General features: G+C 42.0%; 1 protein-coding gene across 1 annotated transcript in view; it reads right to left on the bottom strand.

Moving 5' to 3' along the window:
* plgrkt (plasminogen receptor, C-terminal lysine transmembrane protein) overlaps positions 1 to 17,357 on the bottom strand; it is a 75,989-nt gene extending 58,632 nt beyond the window's left edge. Inside the window, exons 1-2 of the mRNA XM_060845651.1 lie at positions 17,240 to 17,357; positions 3,541 to 3,628 (exon numbers count right to left, since the gene is read on the bottom strand). Coding sequence (XP_060701634.1) covers positions 3,541 to 3,621 — 81 coding nt within the window. The 5' untranslated portion in view covers positions 3,622 to 3,628; positions 17,240 to 17,357. The remainder of the gene's footprint in view (positions 1 to 3,540; positions 3,629 to 17,239) is intronic.
* Between the last annotated feature and the right edge of the window lie 5,357 nt (positions 17,358 to 22,714).

Raw genomic sequence — 22,714 nt, 5'->3', positions numbered from 1 at the left:
TTCCTTGGATGCTGCCTGACCTGCTGCGCTTTTCCAGCAACACATTTTCAGCTCTGAGTTCAATCTGGGCAAATGTGAGGTGATGCATTTTGGAAGATCCAATTCAAGAGTGAATGATGCAGTTAATGGGAAAGCCCTGGGAAAAAATGATGTATAGAGAGATCTAGGTGTTCAGGTCCATTGTAGCCTGAAGGTGGCAATGCAGATTGATCAAATGGTCAAGGCGGCATACGGCATAATTTCCTTCATCAAATGGGGCACTGAGTACAAGAGTTGGCAGGTCATGTTCCAATTGTATTAGACTTTGGTCGGTCACATTTGGAAAACTGTAGTTCTGGTCGCCACATCACCAAAGGAATGTGGATGCTTTGGAGTGGGTGCAGAGGAGAGTCTCCAAGGTATTGCCTGGTTTGGAGGGTGCTGGCTTTGAAGAGAGGTTGAGTAGTTTAGAATTATTCTCATTAGAAAGATAGAGGTTGAGGGGGGGACCTGATTGAGGTCTACAAAATCACGAGAGGTATAGACAGGGTAGATAGGAAGGAGGTTTTTCCCACAGTGGGGCACTCGATTACGAGGGGTCACGGGTTCAGTGTGAGGGGAAAAGTTTAAGGGAGATATGCATGGAAAGTTCTTTATGCAGAGGGTGGTAGGTGCCTAGAATGGGTTGCCAGCAGAGGTGTTAGAGGTGGGAACAATAATGTCATTTAAGTTGTATCTAGACAGATACATGAATGGGTAGGGAGGAAAGAAATACAGATCCTGAGGAAATAGGCAACATGTTTAGATAGAAGATTGGGATTGGCACAGGGTTGGAGCACCAAAGGGCTGTTGCTGTGCTGTAACTTTCTTTGTTTTTTGTTCTAGTGTTCAGCAAGGGAAGGAAGCTCTCTGGGATCCCCTGTCTCCACTGGAGACATCCTCACAAGGTCATAGCCTCATTTAACTCTCCCTCAACCTCTCCAAACTGTCACTTGTCCTGCTCATATCCCTAAACTGCCTAAAATCTGGTCTTGATTTGTTCCTCTTCTACAGACATTTCCTGTGATCTCAGCAGTAGCCACAATAGAATCCCTACAGTATGGATACTCATGCCCCTACCCTATCCCCATAAACCTGCATTTTCCATGGAAAATCCAACCAACTTACACATCCCTTGATACCTAAGGGTGAGTTAGGATGGCCAATCCAGCTAACCTGCGCATCTTTGTATGACTCGATCCTGGCACTACTCGGACCACAGCAGTGGCATAAATCACAGGCCCCTGTTGGGTACCTGACCTAGACCCCAACTTGAGTACCTTGTGACTCCTAGTGCCCTGCACTCCAGCAGTTGGGCATTGACGTCTCCCACCTACCCCATCCCAAACGTTAGTGGGTTGATCGAGTTGCCAGCAAGCTGATTAATTGGCAGCTCTCTGAGATGGAGCTTCCTCCATCAATTAACACCCCACTCAAAGTTAAATGACTGCAGGCAGCTGGTAGCACCACAGCTGCTTGCTCTGCCAACACTTTGTGTGGTCGAAATCGAAAGGTGTGGCATTGGAAAAAGCACAGGAGGTCAGGCAGCATCCGAGGAGTAGGAGAGTCAACGTGTCAGGCATAACCCTTCATCAGGAATGTGGACGGCAAAGGGAGCGGAGGTTGGTTGGTGGGGAGTGTGGACCCAGCAAGGGAGTCACCGAGTGAATGGTCTCTGGTGGAGTGCAGATATGGATGGAGAGGGAAATGTACATTCTGTGGTGGGGTCTGACATAATTGGCAAAAATGGCAGAGGATGGTGCGCTGTATCTGGAGATTTGGGGGGTGGATATGAGGACCAGGGGCTTCCACCCTTGTCGCAGTTGGGGTCCAAGGACAGAGGTGCTGGAAGTGGAAGAGACGTGATGGAGGACATTGTTTGTGGATTAGGGCAAAAAACAGCAGCATCTGAAAAGTCCTGCCCTAGGTTGTGCCAAACTAATTTAGCTTCCAAAATAGTGAAACAAAGTGTCTTGCTTTTCCCTTTTGAACAACTAATATAATGATGAATGTAAGTTTTGCACTACTTTGCTTGGTCATCATTAAGAAGTTTGTTCTTAAGCTTAGAGTTAAAATGCAAACTGACACACTATTGCTTCTTGAAGATGAGGGAAGAATCACACTAAGGGCACAATTAATTTCAGTCAGGGAAATAATCACCAGCAAAGGTTTTTCTCTTTGTTATCCTTTATACAGGATAACAAAGGCCTACCTATGTATTAAGGCCAGGGAAGACACTGTCACACTCACAAACAGTTTGGACTTGAGAGTAATCTAAAATAATTAAGCCATAGAACTTCATGCAAGAGTTAGTAGAAAAGATACAAAAACATAATAGTTTGCTTTACTGTCGTAAAACAATTTTGTCACTTGGTCCATCAGCTGTTCGTCAGTGATTTCAGGTTACCAAGAAACAATTAAAATCAATTAACCAGGATCTGAATTACTAGTTAAGAGTTTTGCTGAAAGCACATAAATGAATATGGTGCATTACTTATGTTGAATTTATCAACAGCTTTATTTGATAAAATCTATTCCACAAGCTCTGCTTTACCAGCATCCACTTTCTACCTTACATACTCCCTGGCAGCAAATGTTTTACAAACTGGTGGTTTCAGGGAGACCAAAGGTAAACTTAGGGAACGGTTTGGCGAGCATCTCAGCCAAGCCCGCAGAAGCCAACCGGACCTCCCAGTCACCGCCCATTTTAATTCTCCATCCCACTCCCTTTCCGACATGACCATCCTTGGTCTCCTCCATTGCACAATGAACCAAATTGCAAATTGGAGGAACAACACCTTATCCACCATCTGGGCGGCTTATAGCCTGGAGGTCTCAGCACTAGTTCTCCAATCTCAGATAAACTGCCTTCCCATCCCCCGACTCCCTTCCCAGCCCCTTCTCCTCCCTTCCACTCCTCCCAGCCACCAACCGGATTCCTTTCTCCCATTGATCAACAAGTCATACCCTCGGTCTATCTTCACCTATCCCCAATTCACTGCCCTGCCCCTGTCCAGACCCTTTATCTGCAGCTCCCTCTACATCCACCCCAGTCCTAAAGAAGGGTTATATCTGAAACATGTACTTCTTCACCTCCTGCTGCTGCCTGGCTTGCTGTGATCTTTCAGCCTCCTGCCTGTCCCTAAGTTGAGATGTATGAGGCCATTAAAGTTCTTACCATCAATCTGATTTAAATAGGAATATACTTACCATCAGTGTTAATAACCTTCCTAATAGGAAAGGTCCTTGTTTTATCAATGAACAAGTGATGTGTGAGTTTTGCCAGCAAATAACATGTGTCAATGCGTGTACCATGATATTACGTTACCAATGAGCTCTTTGGTAAATAACACAACTCTATTATCAAGTTTTAGTTTCAGCAAAATCTGTTCTGAAATACATCATTTCATTAATATGCTAGTGTTCGTTAAGCCACGCCAGCTCATATTACCAATCTAGAGCAGATAATGAAGGCATGACGTGGAACACTGTATCACTTTTTTCTCAGAATGATAGTCATACCTGAAGAGCACTGTTTGCTGCCATGAACTCTTGTTGTTTCTTTAGGCTTTCATCCAATGATTTAGACATGAAGAATCCCATCTTGTCCCTATCAAATCCAGAACATTTAACAATATCACTTACAAAATATCATGCATTCACTATTGGCTCCAAAAGCCTTATTGGCATTGATAGTCAAAAGTGTTAAGTTATATAGAGGTTTAACCTTTGATTGTTGTTTTAAAAATGCAGATTGTCATTCTCATAATAACAAACGTTGAAACTGTTTTCATTCAATTAATTATATAGTTCATTTTTTATATAAAAAGTTCTGATATGTTATTTTATGAAAAAGGTTGCGCAGCATTTATGAAAATGATACCATTTGATACCCCAGCATCAGTCACTGTCTCCATAAACAGAACTCCTGTATCTTCTTGACCTAGTATCTTATAATGGTATTCTGACTTATTGTAATATCACATGGGGTTATGATAATGTCCTTGTCTTTGACAGATTGATTTAACGTGTACTCTTTCAGGATGAGGGCTGGATTTTCACTAATGAGGTGGGTAGCTTGAATCATGAAATGCCCATGCTATTCACATACCTCCATGCCACCATCATTCCATGCCTATTCACTCCGTTTTCAGTAAAACAATATAATAATAACAATAACAAGTGTTGAGTTGAGGAGAAATTGAAAATCATTCAGAAATTTTGACAATAATTGTTCTTAAAACTATATAATTGAGTACTTGTATAATTCCATTTTAATTTAAAATATAATTCTACATCTTTTTTCCACTCTGATCTCTCTGTCCAAGGTTTTCTACATGTTCTAATAAACCTCTACACAAGCAGAGACAAACAGACTTAACATTCTGACTTCTTCAGAATCCCTATGAAAAGTGTAAAGGTTACTGAGAACACCCTTGAAACTCCGAACTTCTGTTGTCTGACCAAATAGAAAGTATTTGTGGAGAACTAGCACAGAAATTCAAGTTTGAATCTGTGCATTTATCAATTTAATAGCAGTTGTTGCATAAAGTCAATTCATGAACCAAAATTGCTTAGCTTAAAAACTGAAGAAAAAAATAACAGATTTGTGGTAATTAGGCACAAATTTTTTTGAGGTAGCTATCAAAGCACAAAGTCAAACAGTATGAAAAATAAAGTCATATTGTAGGAAGGTGAATTTACAAATCAAATGGAATAAATACATAAATCCAATAATAGAAGCAAACCATTAGTTTATTAAGGCAGAAGTGAGTACTGCAGATGCTGGAGATCAGAGTCCAGATTAGAGTGGGGCTGGAAAAGCACAGCAGATCAGGCAGCATCTGAGGAGCAGGAAAATCAACTTTTCCTGATGAAGGGCTTTTGCCCGAAATGTCAATTTTCCTTCTCCTCAGATGCTGCCTGACCTGCTGTGCTTTTCCAGCCCCACTCTAATCTTGACATTAGCTTATTAAACCCTTTCTACCTCTCAGTACCAGCATGGTTGATTGTGACCCACTTCTGTATAGCCACTAATTTCCTCATATATCTTAATTGTTGTGGTTAACAAAAACAAAAGTGCTCAGACACTATTTGTTGGTTATGGAAGTGAGATCAAAGCTTCTAACATTCTTTGTGCGCACGGTTACTTCCTAATTTCAGTCCTGAAAGGTCTAGCTCTAATCTTGATACAATTTTCCCTGATCCTTGAATCCCAAACAAGCAGAAGTCTGTTGAATAAGGTAAAGTGCTAATGGGTCAAATCCTCATGTTACAAGGAATCTTGCTGTTGTACTGATGTCTCAAACAGTCTGAATGGAGATGAAGAATTCTACTGCAGCTTTCAGAGAGAGCAATGTACCTGAACCAACTCCTTAAGGTACCAGTAATTACACCTGATTCAATGTAGTTGCATTTATTGCTGTTATACGATAAATCTTGTTATTATTAAAGAACAAAACTCTTCTGTGGATATTCTTCATGGTGTATTTCAACTACTAATCATTAGATGTGCCCAAGACAGAGCAAAGGCAAAGGAGGATGGGAGCAGCAAACTTGTTCAAATAACCCTGTCAAGTACCACACACTGGAACAGATAGTAATTACGACAAGATAGCTGGCATATTCATCTGAAAAAAACCCACAAAATCCAATCCAACCTACTAGTTCGCCATAATATCTTGAAAACTGCAAACAAAGCATCCCTTGACCTTCTAAATTCCTGGGAACACACCACCAATTTGTGAAACCTCTCTTTGTAACTGAATCCTTGGAGGCCAGGTGTAATTGTGGAAGGCACATGCTCCACTCCCTTCAAGGCCCATATATCTTTGCTGACTTTCGGTAGCCAGAACTGCTCACAATAATCCAGATGTGGTCTAACCAGGGCTTTGTAAAACTGGAATATGTCTTCTACTCTATTGTATTCGAACCCTTGAAATGTAAAGGATAAGATTCATTCATCTTTTCTGCTTATTTTCTGTACATGTTCATGACATTTTTATGATTTGCTTACCTAGACCTGAAGCTCCATTGTTCCTAGCTTCTCACAATTTAGAAATTACCCTGTTTTATCCTCCTCAGATTCAAAAAGAATGACATAACACCTGTTGACTCTGGAATCCATTTGATCAAGTTTTGTTCATTCATTGAGTCAATTAATATCTCTTTGTAATTTAATGCTTCCATCTACTCTGCATACAAAGTTACCTTTTTCTGCTCCATCTGCAAATGTGGACATATGGCTTTCTATCCCATCATTTAAAATAAAAATGAACACAAATGTTTTTAGGGTCCCCTAAGTCACTAGTTGCCAGTCTTATTAATTGTCCTGCCTGTTGCCTGTCACTCAGCTAATTTCCTAACCAGATCAATATTTGTCCTCAGTTCATGACATTCGATTATATATCCCAGCAAATTAGACATCTCATATACCAGTTCAAATTATCATTTCTTAAAATAGCATCCAATTTGGTCATGAACTCATTCTGATTTCACTTTAAGATTAGTCTGCTTAACAGTGTCAACATGCATTGCTATAATGAACAAAAAGAGTAAAGTAATTATTGCTGTCAGCAGAAACATTTTGTGTTTAGCCTTGTCTGGTTTTCACATTTTTTTTCCCAAATGGAGATGATTTTGTCCATTTTCAGAATTTGGAAAAAACCAATTTTTATTCACATCCTTGCTTTCAAGCCTAGTGAATAGTATGAACACTAATCAGAGAACATTCACTTTGCCATCGTGAAGTAAAATATATTATAACCTGATGTGACTGAATACCAGAATAACATTGAGCACCTTTGAGGACTGATAAATATTTTAAACTGAAAATTTGTAAGTTACCAAGATAGGCTCAATGAGCCAAATGTTTAGGAATTGACTGTAGAGGGATGTGACAAGAGTTTTGTAAATTAATGAAATGTTTGGATTTTGTTTGCTAATTATTGTTAGAAATGGCAATTATTTCAATTCAATAGGCTGGAAAGGGGCAAGGGATTGGGAGTTCATAAGCTGTGTTTGGGTACGTTGGATGTGAGATCTTCTGTCCCCTAAAAGTAGTGGATTTCTGGAAAAGGTTTCCGACTCAAGGTGATTCATTTCAAATGACAGTAGTATCTGTGATCACAATGTAAACAGTTTGGCAGTATGTAATGTCAGTAAGGTGATCTTCCAGGCTAGTTTAGATTGCCGACTTTAGATCCAATTTCCTAGGGACAGCAGCAGGAGCCCCTCTCATGATGATCATGCATCTGCAGGGCCTCATGAAGATTATGAACCACTGGATTCAGCCAGAAGAAATCTGCTGGAGAGGCACAGACAGGCAATACAACAGATGGCAGAGAAACCAGAGGTCCACGTTAGACGAGAGGAAAAGGTAGAGGATTCCAGCCGAGTTCACTCGACCTTATGACACTTATATACCAGCGCCTGGCTATCTCCATCGAGATATGTTTCAGTTAGAGCAGAACACTGAACAGCTGCCTGATATGCCTGCACTCACCTGCTGTGCTAATGGATGCACTGCATAATGGCTAGGTGAGAGGGGTTTGAGGTACATCATCTCCACTCCAGTTGCTCCCTTTTTCCTCAAAGCATTCAGGAACAGACTATTGCACACCAACAGCGATTAGAAGTGCTAGGAAGCTGCCCTGGAGGGTTCATTCCAGGATACCCCAAGGGGGTGCTTTCACTCAATCTTTCCTCTCCTTCACTCAGGCATTCCATCAGCTCTAGCAGGTCACGTGAGGAGGGTGCATCTATGCAGGAGATCCCAAGAATGCTGAGGCCCTCTCAGTCCTGGGCCCCCTCACAAAGGAAGTGCAGAAATGTCATTGCACCACTACAGGAGCTGCTCTTCAATGCATTGTTTGCTCCAGCTCCTGACATTTCTGGAAGCTTGCTGACATAAAACCCAGGAGTCAGTGAACAATATTGCTGTCTTCAAGGGAGGAGAAGCTGAACATAGTATCCATGCAATTTATTGGTGTTTGACAGGGACTCCCTTGAGTTTCTCCATTGAGTGTACTTGTAACTGCACACTCACCTCTCCCACATTGCAAAGATCTTCCGCCCATCTTGAGCATTTGCTGTTAATGAAGGATTACCTTCACTGTGGGAGGTATATGATTATGCATGTAATATTCCAGGTGCACCACTCCATCACCTATTCTCTGCCTGTCACCTACGAACTCCTCTCTGTTATGGAGTAACAACCAAGTAATATGAATCTCTTTCCAATTTTGTTTCTCTCTAGGAAAGTAATTTGTAGTTAGTTCCAGTGGCATAGCTGTGATCAGAACCTTTGTGGGGAGAAAACAAGGGATGAGTCTTCTCAGTAAGGTTTAGATACAAGCATGTGGTGTAGGTCGTGCCCTTTTTGGTTGATTCAGTCAGCAACAAGGGGGTTTGAGTTTGGTACAGTGTTGATTCTGAATGAATTAAAATACTCATCCCATCATTAAATGTTAAAGATGGCATTCAGTGCACCAAGTGTGAGCAAGGACAATCAACTCTGATGCAGCATTGAAAACAGGCATAACATGTGCATGTAATTTTTCTTTCACATACTTTTATTTTGTGAGCAGTCAGAGCAGCAGGAGAAAAACAATCCAAAATTTTACCGGGATATGGTTCAGGAAAAGTTGAAAATTAATGCAACGTTTTATTAAACCAACAGACCCTGACAGCATTCGGTGTAGGGTCATTATCTGCTATCTATGAAAGAGTTTAAATCAAGACAATGTGGATTTCAATAGCTCAAAAGAATGTTGGAGACAATTACATGATTAATTTTTAAACAATATATTTCTTAACATGTCAGACCTCAACCATGTCATAATACCACAGCAACAAACAATTTCTGAAATTTTGAACTGGCTCAAAAGTCTGTAGCACCTCAGTTGGCATGGGAACCTACAGTAAAGGCTGGTACAAATACAGCATTTAAAAGACATCTGGATGGGTATGTGAATAGGAAGGGTTTCAAGGAATATGGGCCAAACTTTGAATATGGGCCAAAGTCCAGGTTCGGATATCTGGTCGGCATGGATGAGTCGGACCGAAGTGTCCGTTTCCATTCTGTACATCTCAATGATTCTACAACTCTATAAAATTGAATGGGACCTTCAAACAGCGTCACTGTTTCGTAATGTTCCATGCGTATTTTTTCATATCTGATGAATTATGTCGCCCAGACATAGAATTGATACTTAGAATTAGATTTGAAGTTTTAAAATGTTACGTTTTATCTTGTCTGTCTCAATATGTTTGTAACTATTTACTCAAGATATATCTATTAGTCATAAGTCAAGAACTAATGCATCAGATTTATGAAAAGGGCATATATAAGATTTCTAACCTGCTAATTGCTTTCAGCTTGTATGCTGAATAATTGAATATAATGCAACCGCATATGACCAACGCAGCTCCGGAAAAACCTTATCCTGATTTACACTGTTGACTCCTTGAAAACTAAATTTATGAGCATACAACAATTATAATCAACAAAATATAATTATGGCAAACATGTTTCTGTTGTACCTCCCTTCAAGATCAACATCTATGTGAAATATTAAGAGCAAACATCCCTACAACCCTTAAACCCAACTGTGCCCCCTCATTTGATATGGAATTTCTTTTAAACTAACATTATGTGACCACTATAAAGGGCTATCCGAGCACCTATACCATCTCTGAAAACAAAAGACTGCCTTCAAACACTGATGCCCATGATTCAGAAAGTTCTGAGGTCGAGCATCACTCCAGAGACAAGCTGCTAAACCTGGCTAACAGGGCATTGCCGAGGGAGTGCTACACCATCACGTATTGTCCTTCTGATAAGCTGTTTGCTATGTTAAGGTCTTGGATTTCCCCTGAAATGAACATCAACGCTCTCCTAGCACTACTTGAAGAACAACGCAGTCCCTTAACCTACAGCATTGGGTGGATCATATTCTAGGATGTCCTGAAGTGGCGAAAGGCACTATAAAAATGTTTTTTCGTCTGGACTGGGTTTTAAAAATAGCTGAAACTGTCAGGAGATAATGATAAGTATTCCATTTGCACAACTGATTCATGGATATTAGAAAATGTTCTGTACATGTTCATAATGCACAATTGAAATGTAACTCACCCCCAGAACAAATAGGTCCAAGTTCAAGCCCAGGTTTTTGACAAGGGACATATCTTCAAGCAAAACTTTAATGAAAGCATTAAATGACAATCAATTCACATCATTGTGCTGTGATATGTGTATTGCTTTGAATTGTCAGTTTGCTTGGACCCTTAATTTGGATATTAGTTACTGAGAAAAAATGGTGATTAAAAAACCTCACTGAAAATAGTTTCCTAAAGGATCTTACACAATATGTGTGGAAGAGATATTACAGTGCCACCCAGGGGTCACATTGTACAGTTGCATAATTGTCTCAAGTATATGGTGAAAGGAATTTATAATGAGTAGGAAGGTTGACATTAATAAAGTAATAAAAAGATTATTTTTAAATATAGGAATTTCGCATTCCTGATGTCAGAGTTTTAAGATTTTGGAGGGTGACAAAAGCAAGAGACACGGTGGTGGTGGTGGTCGGGGTGGGGGGAAGCAGAGAATCAGTATTAGGAAGACAAGAAAGCCAACTGAGAGAAAAAATGGTGGAATCTTTTGTTCCCAGAGACAGTCAATTTGAAGGTGAAACACCACTTAATGAGGTGACATGATGGTGCACTTAAGTTCTATCGCCTTCCTGGCTGCACATTTTGGGTGGCAAGGCCCTTTATGTATATATAAAAAAATTCATGGGAATGCAAGCATGACTGACTGGACTAGGATGTATTGCTTGTCCTTATTACCGATGAGAAGATGGGATAGCTGCCTTTTTAAACCTCTACAGTCTGTGGTCAGCCTCCCCATCCCATCATCAGTTGAGACCCTTAAGTAGTCAATTACAAACATAAGAAATAAAAGCACAAGTAGGCAACTTAGCTCCTTAGGCTTGCTAGGCACTCAACTTTTCTTTTATGCCAGTTCAGCACAACTCATCGATAGTTCAGGAATCTATTTACCTTGTAATGAAGCTGCTCCTTTAACAAGGAAATGCTGTTCTTGGTTTTTTTTCCAGAGAGGTTGTAAAAAACACAATTCCAAAAAGTCTAAGGTTTTAAAGCCAGTTTGATTATAGGCAACAGTCTTTCAAGCTTTTGAAAAGAAATACGTACAATGAAGCGGGAATGGCCAATTCTCCCAGCTCAGCTTTTCCCTTGTTTGGCTTGGTTTGATGAAGGGCTCCGGCCCGAAACGTCGAATTTCCTGTTCCTTGGATGCTGCCTGACCTGCTGTGCTTTAACCAGCAACACATTTTCAGCTTGATCTCCAGCATCTGCAGGCCTCACTTTTTACTTGGTTTTTAAGTAGCAGTGTTGAAAAAGCTGCTGTACCCAAAGAAGCGGGTCCAGGCTGATCCTCCTCTCTCTCTCACTTCTCTCCTGTTAGACCCTGTGTTTGATTTTGTGCCAAAGGGTATTTATGAGGATTGTTGCAAGTATTTGGAACAGCTTCATTAAGTTGGGATGATCTGTTGGGTTTTCAGATAGGTTAAGTTATTCAGTATCCTGCTCTCTTTTGTTTGTGTTCCATTTGGTAATCTTGTAAATAAATTCTGTTTTGTTTAAAATGACACGATTTGACCAATTGCATCCCTCCTGGAATATCCATGTTACACTTGCTTAAAACAACTAGCAAAGTTAAAATCTGGGCTACTTTCTTGAGGGGGTCTGGCCTGGTCCATAACAACCTCCTCTTTAAATACTTTCACTGATGTAGCCTCGACAATTCTCTAATTCCAGACATTCACTATCTTTTTGGAGATTAAATTCTTTGTCTCAGTTTTAAATGAGTCCCTTTATTACATAGAACACAGAACAGTGCAGCACAAAACAGGCCCTTCAGCCCTCGATGTTGTGCCGGCCTTCTATACTACTCTAAGATCAGACTAACCTACATACCCTTCATTGTGCTCACTTCCATGTGCCTATCCAAGAGTCCCTTAAATGTCCCTAATGTATCTGACTTTATTCTGTAACTATATCTGAAAATATCTTCCCTGAAGAAAGGCTCATACCCGAAACGTCAATTCTCCTGCTCCTTGGATGCTGCCTGACCTGCTGCGCTTTTCCAACAACACATTTTAGCTCTGATCTCCAGCACCTGCAGTCCTCACTTTCTCCTCTGTAACTATATCCCCTAGGTCAAAACCAACGTCTTCTTGGAAACATCTTCTCAATATCTACCCTGTTAAGTCCCTTCAGAATCTTGTACATTTCAATATGATCACCCCTCATTCTCCTGAACTCTAATGAATAAACACCTAATCTATTTAGTCATTCTTGATAAAGTCAACCCTCCCATGTCAGGAATCAGCCTAATGAACCTCTTTTGAACTGCCTGACAGTATATCCTTCCTTAAATAAAGGGACCAAAACTGTGCACAGTACTCCAGATGAAGCTACACCAACATCCTGTACAGCTGGATTAAGATTTCCCTATTTTTAGAGTCCAACCTTCAGCAGTAAAAACCAATGGCCTGGTTAACCAGTAGCTGCACCTGCATGCTGCTTTTTTTCTTGCATACGAACAGCTAATTCACTCTGTGCTGAAAACCCAACAGCTCATCCCAACTTAATGAAGCTGTTCCAAATACTTGCAACATTTTGGAGTCTCTTTTTTTTAAAATAATAGTCTGCCTTTTGCTCTCAAAGAGCATGAAACTCACACTTTCCCACTTAAAACTGCTACTGCCAAGTTTTGCACATTCACTCAACATCTAAATCCCCCTGCAGATTCCTAAAATCCTCATTATAATACGCCCTCCCACATTTTTTTTTATCATCAGCAGACTTACATACATGACAGTCAAGAGTGTGGTGCTAGAAAAGCACAGCAGGTCAGGCAGCATCAGAGAAGCAGGAGAATCGACATTTTGGTCATAAGCTTTTCATCCTTCCTGATGAAGGGCTTATGCCCGAAATGTTGAATCTCCTGCTCCTCGGATGATGCCTGGCCTGTTGCGCTTTTCAAGCACCACATTCTCGACTCTAATCTCCAGCATCTGCAGCCCCTCACTTTCCCCTAGCTATATACTTGACAGTCTGTCCCCTCTTCCATGTCATTAGTACATATAGCAAATAATGGAAGACACCCTATCAAATGCCGACTGAAAATCTAAATGCACTACATTTACAGGTTCCATCTTATTAGTTTTGAATATTATATCCTCAAAGACCATGAGCAAATGTGTCAAACACAATTTTATTTTCACAAAATCATTGTCTGTTTGATTGCATTAAACTCTCCTAAATGTCCTGCTAATTCTACTTAATAATGGACTCTAGCATTTTCCAAATGATGGGTATTAGACAAACTGTCCTAAATATTTCCTACTTTCCCTTTCCCTCTCTTCTCGAACTGAGGTGTCTCTTTAGAGATTTCCAATTCACAGGAAAACCTCTGCTCCCTCACCACTGGACCCTAATGAGTTCTGGAATATTTCAACCAAATGCTTCCATGATCTGCTACTACTTTCTGGAAAGAATTCGGATCTGGGCTATAAGGTGCTGGTGACATGTTTGCCTTTAGTCCTATTAATTATCAAATATTTTGTCACTTTTGCTTTAGGCTGTTACAAGATATAATTGAGATATGAAACACTTAAGATTGGGTTAAGAGCCTCAATCTGAATTTGCTGGAATCAACCCAATTGCAAACATGTGGATTGTCTGCAGGAATCAAGCAACTAATCATAGGACAATGGGGCATCTGCAGGGAGTCACCCCCTGTCCATGCTTCCAAATTCCCTGTCACCCTCTCCCATTGCCCCCTCCAAAAAAAACTGTCCTTACACCTTGGACCACTGTGACCCTGAATGCCCATTTGGCATTGACACTGCGAGGTGTGGGCCATGCCAGCTTCTAATTGGTGAAGCCCTGCTGATGGCCTCTCCAGTGGCTAATCGATATTAGTTTGAGAAAGCCTTAACTCCATGAGTCAGTGCAGGTCTCTCGCTGTAAGGCCTCTACTTTAACAAGATTCCAAACCATGTTATTTATCTTTGTCTCCTGTTTGCATTGGTGCACGAGGTTTAGAGCCAAAACATCCAAAAGTGGGAAGAAATGAAGGAATGCAAGGACAGATTGAAAAACAATAAAGTAGTCGAGAAGGTCATAACACTAGAATGGAAGAAGGTCTTGTATTTGTGTATTGTGGATTTGGGAATCAATGTGGCCAAAGATAGTAGGAAAGTGAGATAATGTTGTACAGTATTGAAGCTCAGCAAACTGTGAGGGCAAGAATGTGCAGCTTCAGCCTGAATATCAATGATCAAAGGTGATCTAATTTTGGCATTTCTGATTACCACAGCAACTTGGTTAGATCGAGAGGTAGTATTTCTTTCGATGAGGCGGTTTAAAATTTGAACTAGTTCATTCAGGATTCAGGTCTTTACACAACGGACAAAGAAATCTGGAACTCTCTCCTCCAAAAAGCTCCTGAGCAGATGTCAATTGAAAAATTCAAAACTTAGATTGTTGATTTTTGTTTATCAAGGGTGTCAAACAGAGGTACAGATACGCCTTAATCCAGCTGAATAGAGCAACTGGCTGCTGGGGCTAAATGGCCTATTTTAGTTCTTGTCCCCCACATTTTGAATGTATGGGAAGCACAAAGCTAGATTCTCCATTTTGGATCAGGGTAAATTACAATTCTTGATCTTGCACCATGGGACTAGGCAATTAATGACCACAGGAGTTGCTTGGCATCCAACTGAGGATGATGGATAAACTCTCAAAGCTGGGGAGCCAATAGGAGATTTTTCAACCTGGAAGAAGCTGCAGCTTGCCATTGCAGGTAAGTAAGGTGGGGGGAAATCCTCCATCTGAAAAAGAGGAGAGAGGTGTTCCCTCTGAACTTTTAAAATATTTGAAAGCAGAATGGTCACAGCTGGATGGAGTTCACTAGGTAGGGATGAAATCCTCCACAGTAACTATGGGTATGTTACAGAGAAGCCTCAAAGGCTTGCTGAAGCAATAGGCCCCAGGGCTAGTTGTTGGAATTCCATCCCAAGGCAGTTGCTGTGTTTGCAACACTAGTTAGGGACCCTGTAAGCCTGTCAGTAAATTCTAGTCAATCCTTAATCACTGACTTTAAGCGACCACTGTTTGTGGATGGGTAACAATTCTGTAATTGATCTATCCTCATTGACAATGGCTTTGCGTCTTTTGCATGGTTGGGGGATTGAATAATGCTGGACAAATGGCAAGCCTTGTCTGCCTGCCTCCATTCTCATCCATTCCCCGCCTAAAAACTTGCCCTGAAATTCAGAGAGAATAAGAATTTTAGGGCTGATGCATGTGAGTTAAGGATAAGGATGAGCAGTTTTGAAGGGTCTCTGAGACATTTGGGTGTAGATTTTAAAGTTTGAGTCAAGCACAATGCCTCGGTAGAATGGCAGCAGCTAAACAGCCCAAGGAAAGGGTGAGACTGAACTGCAAAGAATGACATTTTCTGTACCAAATATACAGAAAAGAATGTGGAGAAGGTTCTGACTCATCTAGGCAAGAAATAAGCAGCCATAAAAATGCGATTGTCTGGGAATGACAGAGGTCAGTCACGGTATATAAAGATTGAAAGATGCTATAATATAGGGGAATAAGTTCAAATACTGTGAGCTGCAGTATAATAGCTTAGATCTGACTATCTGATATGCTAGTACAACATGACACAGCATCACAGGAAGTGATACAATATTACATTATCTTGTTCTCTCTTGCTGATCTCAAGGCAAAATGAATCAACTGTAAGATGTTTCTTAAATAAAAATTACTGATTCCTCTACCTCAGAAACTCTGCAAGTATTCTTGAGCAGCACAATGAAACCAAGAATATAAAATAGTTTTGCCAAAAGAATTTTTATTCACTCATGGGATGTGGGTGTCGTTGGCTGGGCCAGCATTCATTGTCAATCCCTAGTTGCCCTTGAGGTGGTTTTGAAATGGCAGTTTCTAGAATTAAATTGCTGTAGTCCATGTTTTGTAGGTAGAGTCACAACACAATTAGGGAGGGAATTCCAAACTAATGTCATTCTTTTTTACTTTTCATATTCTGCAAGTCTGAATGGGTTCATCACCAACAACACTCAATAAGCTCAACATCATCCCAGACAAGGCAGCCCACTTGATTGGCATCCCATCAATACAGAACACCAGCTACGTATCCTACCCACAGATACACTGCAGCAACTCACTAAGACATCTTCAGCGGTTTCCTAGGCCTCTATCACCTCGAAGGACAAGCATATATTGAAGATACCACTAAGTGCAAACTCCCCCAAGCCACATATTGCCCTGACTTGGAACTATTTCACTCTTCTTTCATGGTGTCTTGGTCAGAAAATGTTCCTCTCTCTCTCTCTCTCTCTCTCAAATAGCACTGTGAGTATACCCACTCATCATGGACTGCAGCAGTTCGAGAAGGCAACTCACTTTCAGGCAACAAATGCGAGCCTCGCGACTGAACATCCATATTCCACTGAACAAATAATTAAAACATGATGGCAACATTGCTTATTTTTAATATATGCATTTTGAGGGCAATATATAAACTTTGTGAGAGGTAACCGTGTAAATATGGGCAAGTAAAAGTAATTCTTTATGAACCATTTGTCAAACAAGTAAAAATAATGAAAAAAAGGGCTCAGCTTAAAAGATGAAAGTTGTAAAAGTCATCCTTCTTTGCAGGCCTAACAAAGCTCTGCTCACACAAGAGTCGAACTACATTCGTCAACTCTTCGATAACATTAATTGGCCATCTGCAGTCTCAACAGTTTCTGATCAGTCATGTGAAAATTAGCACGTACCAGCAGTTCACCAAGTGGGCTCCGAAGCTTAACATTACCTATCTTCTTTGATTACATTTATATGTACGTCTTAATTAGCAAAAAGATTCAATGTGGATAGTTGAAAACGTAGTGATTCCCACATAATAAGAGACCATTTACAATCACCCTGATCCATTCTATATATAAATAAATGTCAGGAGCAATGGATGAGCAACTTCTGTTTCGTTTGCATGTTTGACAGTGGAGGTATTGTTCTTTGCTCAAGCGGTGACAGTGAATGTACTGGGATGGGATTACAAACAATGGGAGTTGCTATTGGAGGTTGCACGTACCGTCAGTGAGCAGCAGGTTGCTGTAGGCAGCCTTAGAGTGACTGAGCTGGACAGTCCGCCTCAGTGAGCCCTTTGTTCCGGACACAGCTACACTTCACACATACGAAAGGAGGAGCAATATTTTACTGCTCAGAGTGAACCAGCTACCAGCTTTCCCTGCGTTTTACCAGCACACAATCGATCAACGAAAGAAAAACGCATGTTCTAGCGATTCAGCCTGCAAGCTTTAACGCAGGAGAGTTAAAGCTGCATTCCCCACACACTCCCTCCGCAACATTTTCACTGTTGTTCTTTCACTCACTTCCCTCTCTAAATTCTCTCCACACCCACACACAAACTCCCTTTCTGCCCCCATTCCTTCCTCTAAACTTCCCCTTAGTTTAATTCTGATTCTTCTCCAAATCTTTTTTCTCCTCCAAGTTTATAGTGTTCCCAGGTCTCTTTCCAGCAAACCTTTCTCTTCTTCTCCCCCTCCCACACTTCTTCCCCCCCACTACTCTTCCCCCCCACTACTCTTCCCCCCCCACTCTTTCCCCCCACACTCTTTCCCCCACAGACACTCTTACCGCCCTCCACACTCTTCCACTCCCTCCATACTCTTCCTCCCCCTCCACTCTCTTCCCTGCCCCCCACTCTTCCCCCCACCACTCTTCTCCCCGCCCCCATTCTTCCCCCCCACCACTCTCCCCCCCCACCACTCTTCCCCCCCCCCACAGTCTTCGTCCCCCACCACACTCTTCCCTGCCTCCCCATTCTTCCCCCCACTCTTCCTCTACCTCCACACTCTTCACTGCCCCCACTCTTCCCCCTTCCACACTCTTTCCCCCCTTCCACACTCTTTTCCCCCTTCCACAATCTTTTCCCCTTCCACACTCTTTTCCCCCTCACACACTTTTCCCCCTCACACACTCTTCCCCCCACTCTTCCCCACCCACTCATCCCCCTCACTTCCCCCCACTCTTCCCCACCCCACTCTTCCCACCCCCACTCTTCCCACCCCCACTCTTCCCACCCCCACTCTTCCCCCCACATTTTTCCCCCACAGACACTCTTACCCCCTCCACATTCTTCCCCCTCCGCACTTTTCCCCCCACACTCTTCCCCCCCTCCACACTCTTACCTCCCTCCACAATCTTCCACTCCCTCCACACTCTTCCCCCCCCACACTCTTCTCCCCCCTCGACACTCTTCTCCCCCCTGCACACTCTCCCCCCCGACACTCTTCTCCCCCCCTCCACACACTTCCCTACTTACTCCCCTCCACACTCTTTCCCCCTCCACACTCTTTCCCCCTCCACACTCTTTCCCCCCACCACACTCTTTCCCCCCACCACACTCTCCACCCCCACACTCCTCCTCCCCCGCCACACTTTTCCTCCCCCTCTGCACTCTTCCCCCGTACGCTCTTCCTCTCCTCCACACTCTTCCGCCCGCTCTTCCCCCCTTCACACTCTTCCACCCCACTCTTACCCTCCCTCCACACTCTTCCCCCCTCCACACTCTTCCTTCCCCTCCACACTCTTACACCCCCCCACTCTTACACTCCCCTCCACACCCTTACACTCCCCTCCACACTCTTACCCCCCCACACTCTTCCCCCCTCCACACTCTTCCCCCCCCCCACACTCTTCCCCCCTCCCACACTCTTCCCCCCTCCACACTCCCTGATGAATCTCCCTTGCACCCCCTCCAATGCAGTGGTATTCTTCCAACATTGCGGTGATCAGAACACAATACAGTTCTCCAGCTGTTGCCTAACTAAAGTTCTATACAGCTCCAACATGACCTTTCTGCTCTTATTATTGATGCCACAATGGAGAAAGGTGAACGTCCTGTTTGCATTCTTAACTAGTGTATTAACCTGTCTCTGCTACCTTCAGGGACCTGTGGACAAGCACCCTACGTGTTCCTCTGACCTTCCTACTGACATGCCATTCATTGAGCATTCCCTTATCTTGTTCTGTGTTCCAAAGTGCATTGTCTCTCATGTTTCAGGTATAAATTCAATCTGTCACTAATTTGCCCATCTAAAAAATCGTTTATATTTCCCTGTAACCTAACACCTTCATTCTTGCTGTCAAGTACCTGGTCAATATTTGCATCATCACAAATTTACTTATCATCCTATGCTCCTAGTGTGGAAACATGCCATTTGGCCCATTGAGTCCTCACCAATCCTCTGAAGAGCATTCCACCAGATCCATCCCATCCCTGTAACACTGCATTTCCAATGGCTAAACCACCTTATCTGCACATTTTGGACCACGGGAGGAAACCTGCAGACACAGGGAAAATGTGCAAACTCCACACTGAAGTGAATTCAACCCAAGTTCCTGGTGCTATGAGGCAGCAATTCTAACCAATGATCCCCCATGCTGCTATCCTATTTGTCTTAATTACTCTTTATAATATTCTCACCAATGTTTGTGAGACGATTTGTAGCTCGGGTGCTCGTTGTTGTGGTTCTGTTCACCGAGCTGGGAATTTGTGTTGTAGATGTTTCTGTCTAGGTGACATCCTCAGTGCTTGGGAGCCTCCTGTGAAGCACTTCTGTGATCTTTCCTCAGGGGACGAAATGTCTGCAACACAAATTCCCAGCTTGGCGAACAGAACCACAACATTCTCACCAATCTCTGCTCAAGAAGTTGCTTTCTTTAAAGCTGTTAATTGCCAGAGATCCAAGCTGTTCATCCTTTCCCCTACAATCCTTTCTTGTTAGTTCTACCTGGATGTGACTCCCTGTTTGATTTGATTTATTTATTGTCGTGTATATTGCTACAAAATGGAGTGAAAAGTATTGTATAGCGTCACCACTGTCTGGCGCCATTTTAACGCAGAAAAATAAATCAATAAAAGAAAATACAGGCAGAAAAAATGCATACTTGTTGAAAATGCCGCTATATGTATAGCTTAAACATAATGTTCTGACCGTATGTAATCTAGTGCTTTTTGAAGTAGACAGAAAAGCCTACTTAGCCTACTTTCCAGTCTGATAACCATTGTTCAGAGAAATTGTTTGCCCAAGGCTATGCTTTGGGCATAGATTTCAATTTATGTAGATGACTTGCTTATATGAATCTCATTTAGGAAGTGATCACAGAGTAAGGATCGAAGGGATGCACAAATCATAATAATGTTCAGGTTCTGGCTGTGTCCCATGTGTTCTTGTACACTATTTGTCCTGAGAGTGGAAGGTACATTTGTGAGTTTAAGCACATGGTGTGCTATTTTACAATGACCTGTGAAAGTAATGATGTAGAACACAGAAGAAAATCAGGTTTTAGGAGCAAAGAGGAAATTGGAACGTGAGATGATGTGTGCCATTTTCCCACCATCTCAGCATGAGGGCCGACAACCATTTTGATGTTAAACATCAGTGATTTCACTGTATTACTGTGTCCGCCACCAGAATCGCTCCAAGCTCTATTGTTGCAGGTCACGTAGAGTCATAGAGTCATAGAAATATACAGCATAGAAACAGACCCTTCGGTCCAACTCAACCATGGAGACCATATATCCTAACCTAATCTAGTCCCATTTGCCAGCTGTTGGCCCATATCGCTTTAAACCCTTCCGATTCATATACCCATCTAGATGCAAGTGTTGCAATTGTACCAGCCTCCACCACTTCCTCTGGCAACTTATTCCATACACGTACCACCTTCTGCATGAAACAGTTGCCCCTTAGATCCCTTTTATGTCTTTCCCCTCTCACCCTCAACCTATGCCCTCTAGTTCTGTACTCCCCCACCACAGGGAAAAGACTTCATCTATTTATCCTGTCCATGCCCCTCATGATTTTATAAACCTCTATGAGGTCACTCCTCAGCCTTTGACGCTCCAGGGAAAACAGCCCCAACCTATTCAGCCTCTTCCGAGAGCTCAAATCTTCCAACGCTGGCAACATCCTTGTAAACTTTTTCTGAACCCTTTCAAATTTCACAACATCTTTCCGACAGGAAGGAGATCAGAATTACATGCAACATGACCTCCCAACTCCTGTACTCAATGCTCTGACCAATAAATGAAAGCGTACCAAACACCTTCTTCACTATTCTATCTAACTCCAACTCTACTTTCAAGGAACTACGAACCTGCACTCCAAGGTCTCTTTGTTCAGCAACACTTACTAGGATCTTACCATTAAGTGAATAAGTCCTGCTAAGATTTGCTTTCCTAAAATGCAGCACCTCACACTTACCTGAATTGAACTCCATCTGCCACTCCTCAGCCCATTGGCCCATCTGATCAAGATCCCGTTGTAATCTGAGGTAACCTTTTTCGCTGTTCACTACACCTCCAATTTTGTTGACATCTGCAAATTTACTAACTGCACCTGCTGTGTTCTTATCTAAATTGTTTGCATCAATGACAAAAAGTAGTGGACCAATCCTTGTGGCACTCCACTGGTCACAGGCCTCCAGTCTGAAAAACAACCCTCCACCACCACCCTCTCTCTTCTACCTTTGAGCCAATTCTATATCCAAATGGCTAGTTCTCTCTGTATTCCATGAGATCTAACCTTACTAACCAGTCATAAAGGCTCAAAACAATCATTATGGCCTTTTTCCATTCTATGCTTACCACATGGTGCTGCATTTGCTTCACTGTATATGTTGCAAATAGTAGAGAGACTTTTTTTTTCAAAGTCAAAAGCACCAACATCATTACGAAAAATTTGCTGCACGGCCAACTATTTCTACTAATGACAGTCTTTAAAATGCTCCCCCTCAGCACAGAGTCCACACAGTATTAGTTTTTATAAAGATATGGTGGGTAATGTCCACAGATTTCCACCAATTATAATTTGTGTGCTGGGAGTAAATGACTATTATTATAAGGGGGAATCAAATAGTTTGCACACCAGTCATGACTTGGAAAATTCGAAAAGGAATATCACTATATGCAAAATAATAGCAGAAAATGCAGGAAATACTTAGCAAGTAAGGCAGCATTTCTGTAGAGCACAATGGAGTTAACATTTGGTGACTATTTATCAAAACTGGAAAAAGCTACAGATGTAACAGCAAAGATAAAGGCAAAAAAATGGAATGGGGAGGAATGGATAAGAGAAAATCTGCGATAGAGCAGAAGGCGGGAAAGATTAAGGAAAGAGCATGATGATGGCAGTGGGGGAAAATAATGGGACAAACGTGAATCTAGTGGACTTTTAAATGGCAGCAGCAAAATCATTATCAGCACATGCTCAATGAGAGAAAAAACAGGAACAGATTATTTTCCAGATATTTGTGACTCAGTCAACTTGCTTGAGTCAGAAAGCTTGGTTGCCAATTCAGTGTTCCATGGGTGCAAGTGAGTGCTGGGTCGTCTCTACTCAGCTCTCTGGCACTTTGTAACACTTGTTTTAATAGCAATTAAACCCTTGCTCTTCATCTTTCATACCCCACCCCACACAATCTTTATGTCAACAGTTGCCACCTAAATTCCCCCTCTCCCCCAGTTCCTCTCATACTC

This window comes from Hemiscyllium ocellatum, chromosome 2 (assembly GCF_020745735.1).
Source record: "Hemiscyllium ocellatum isolate sHemOce1 chromosome 2, sHemOce1.pat.X.cur, whole genome shotgun sequence".
NCBI lineage: Eukaryota > Metazoa > Chordata > Chondrichthyes > Orectolobiformes > Hemiscylliidae > Hemiscyllium > Hemiscyllium ocellatum.
This window is presented reverse-complemented; position numbering and strand designations above follow the sequence as displayed.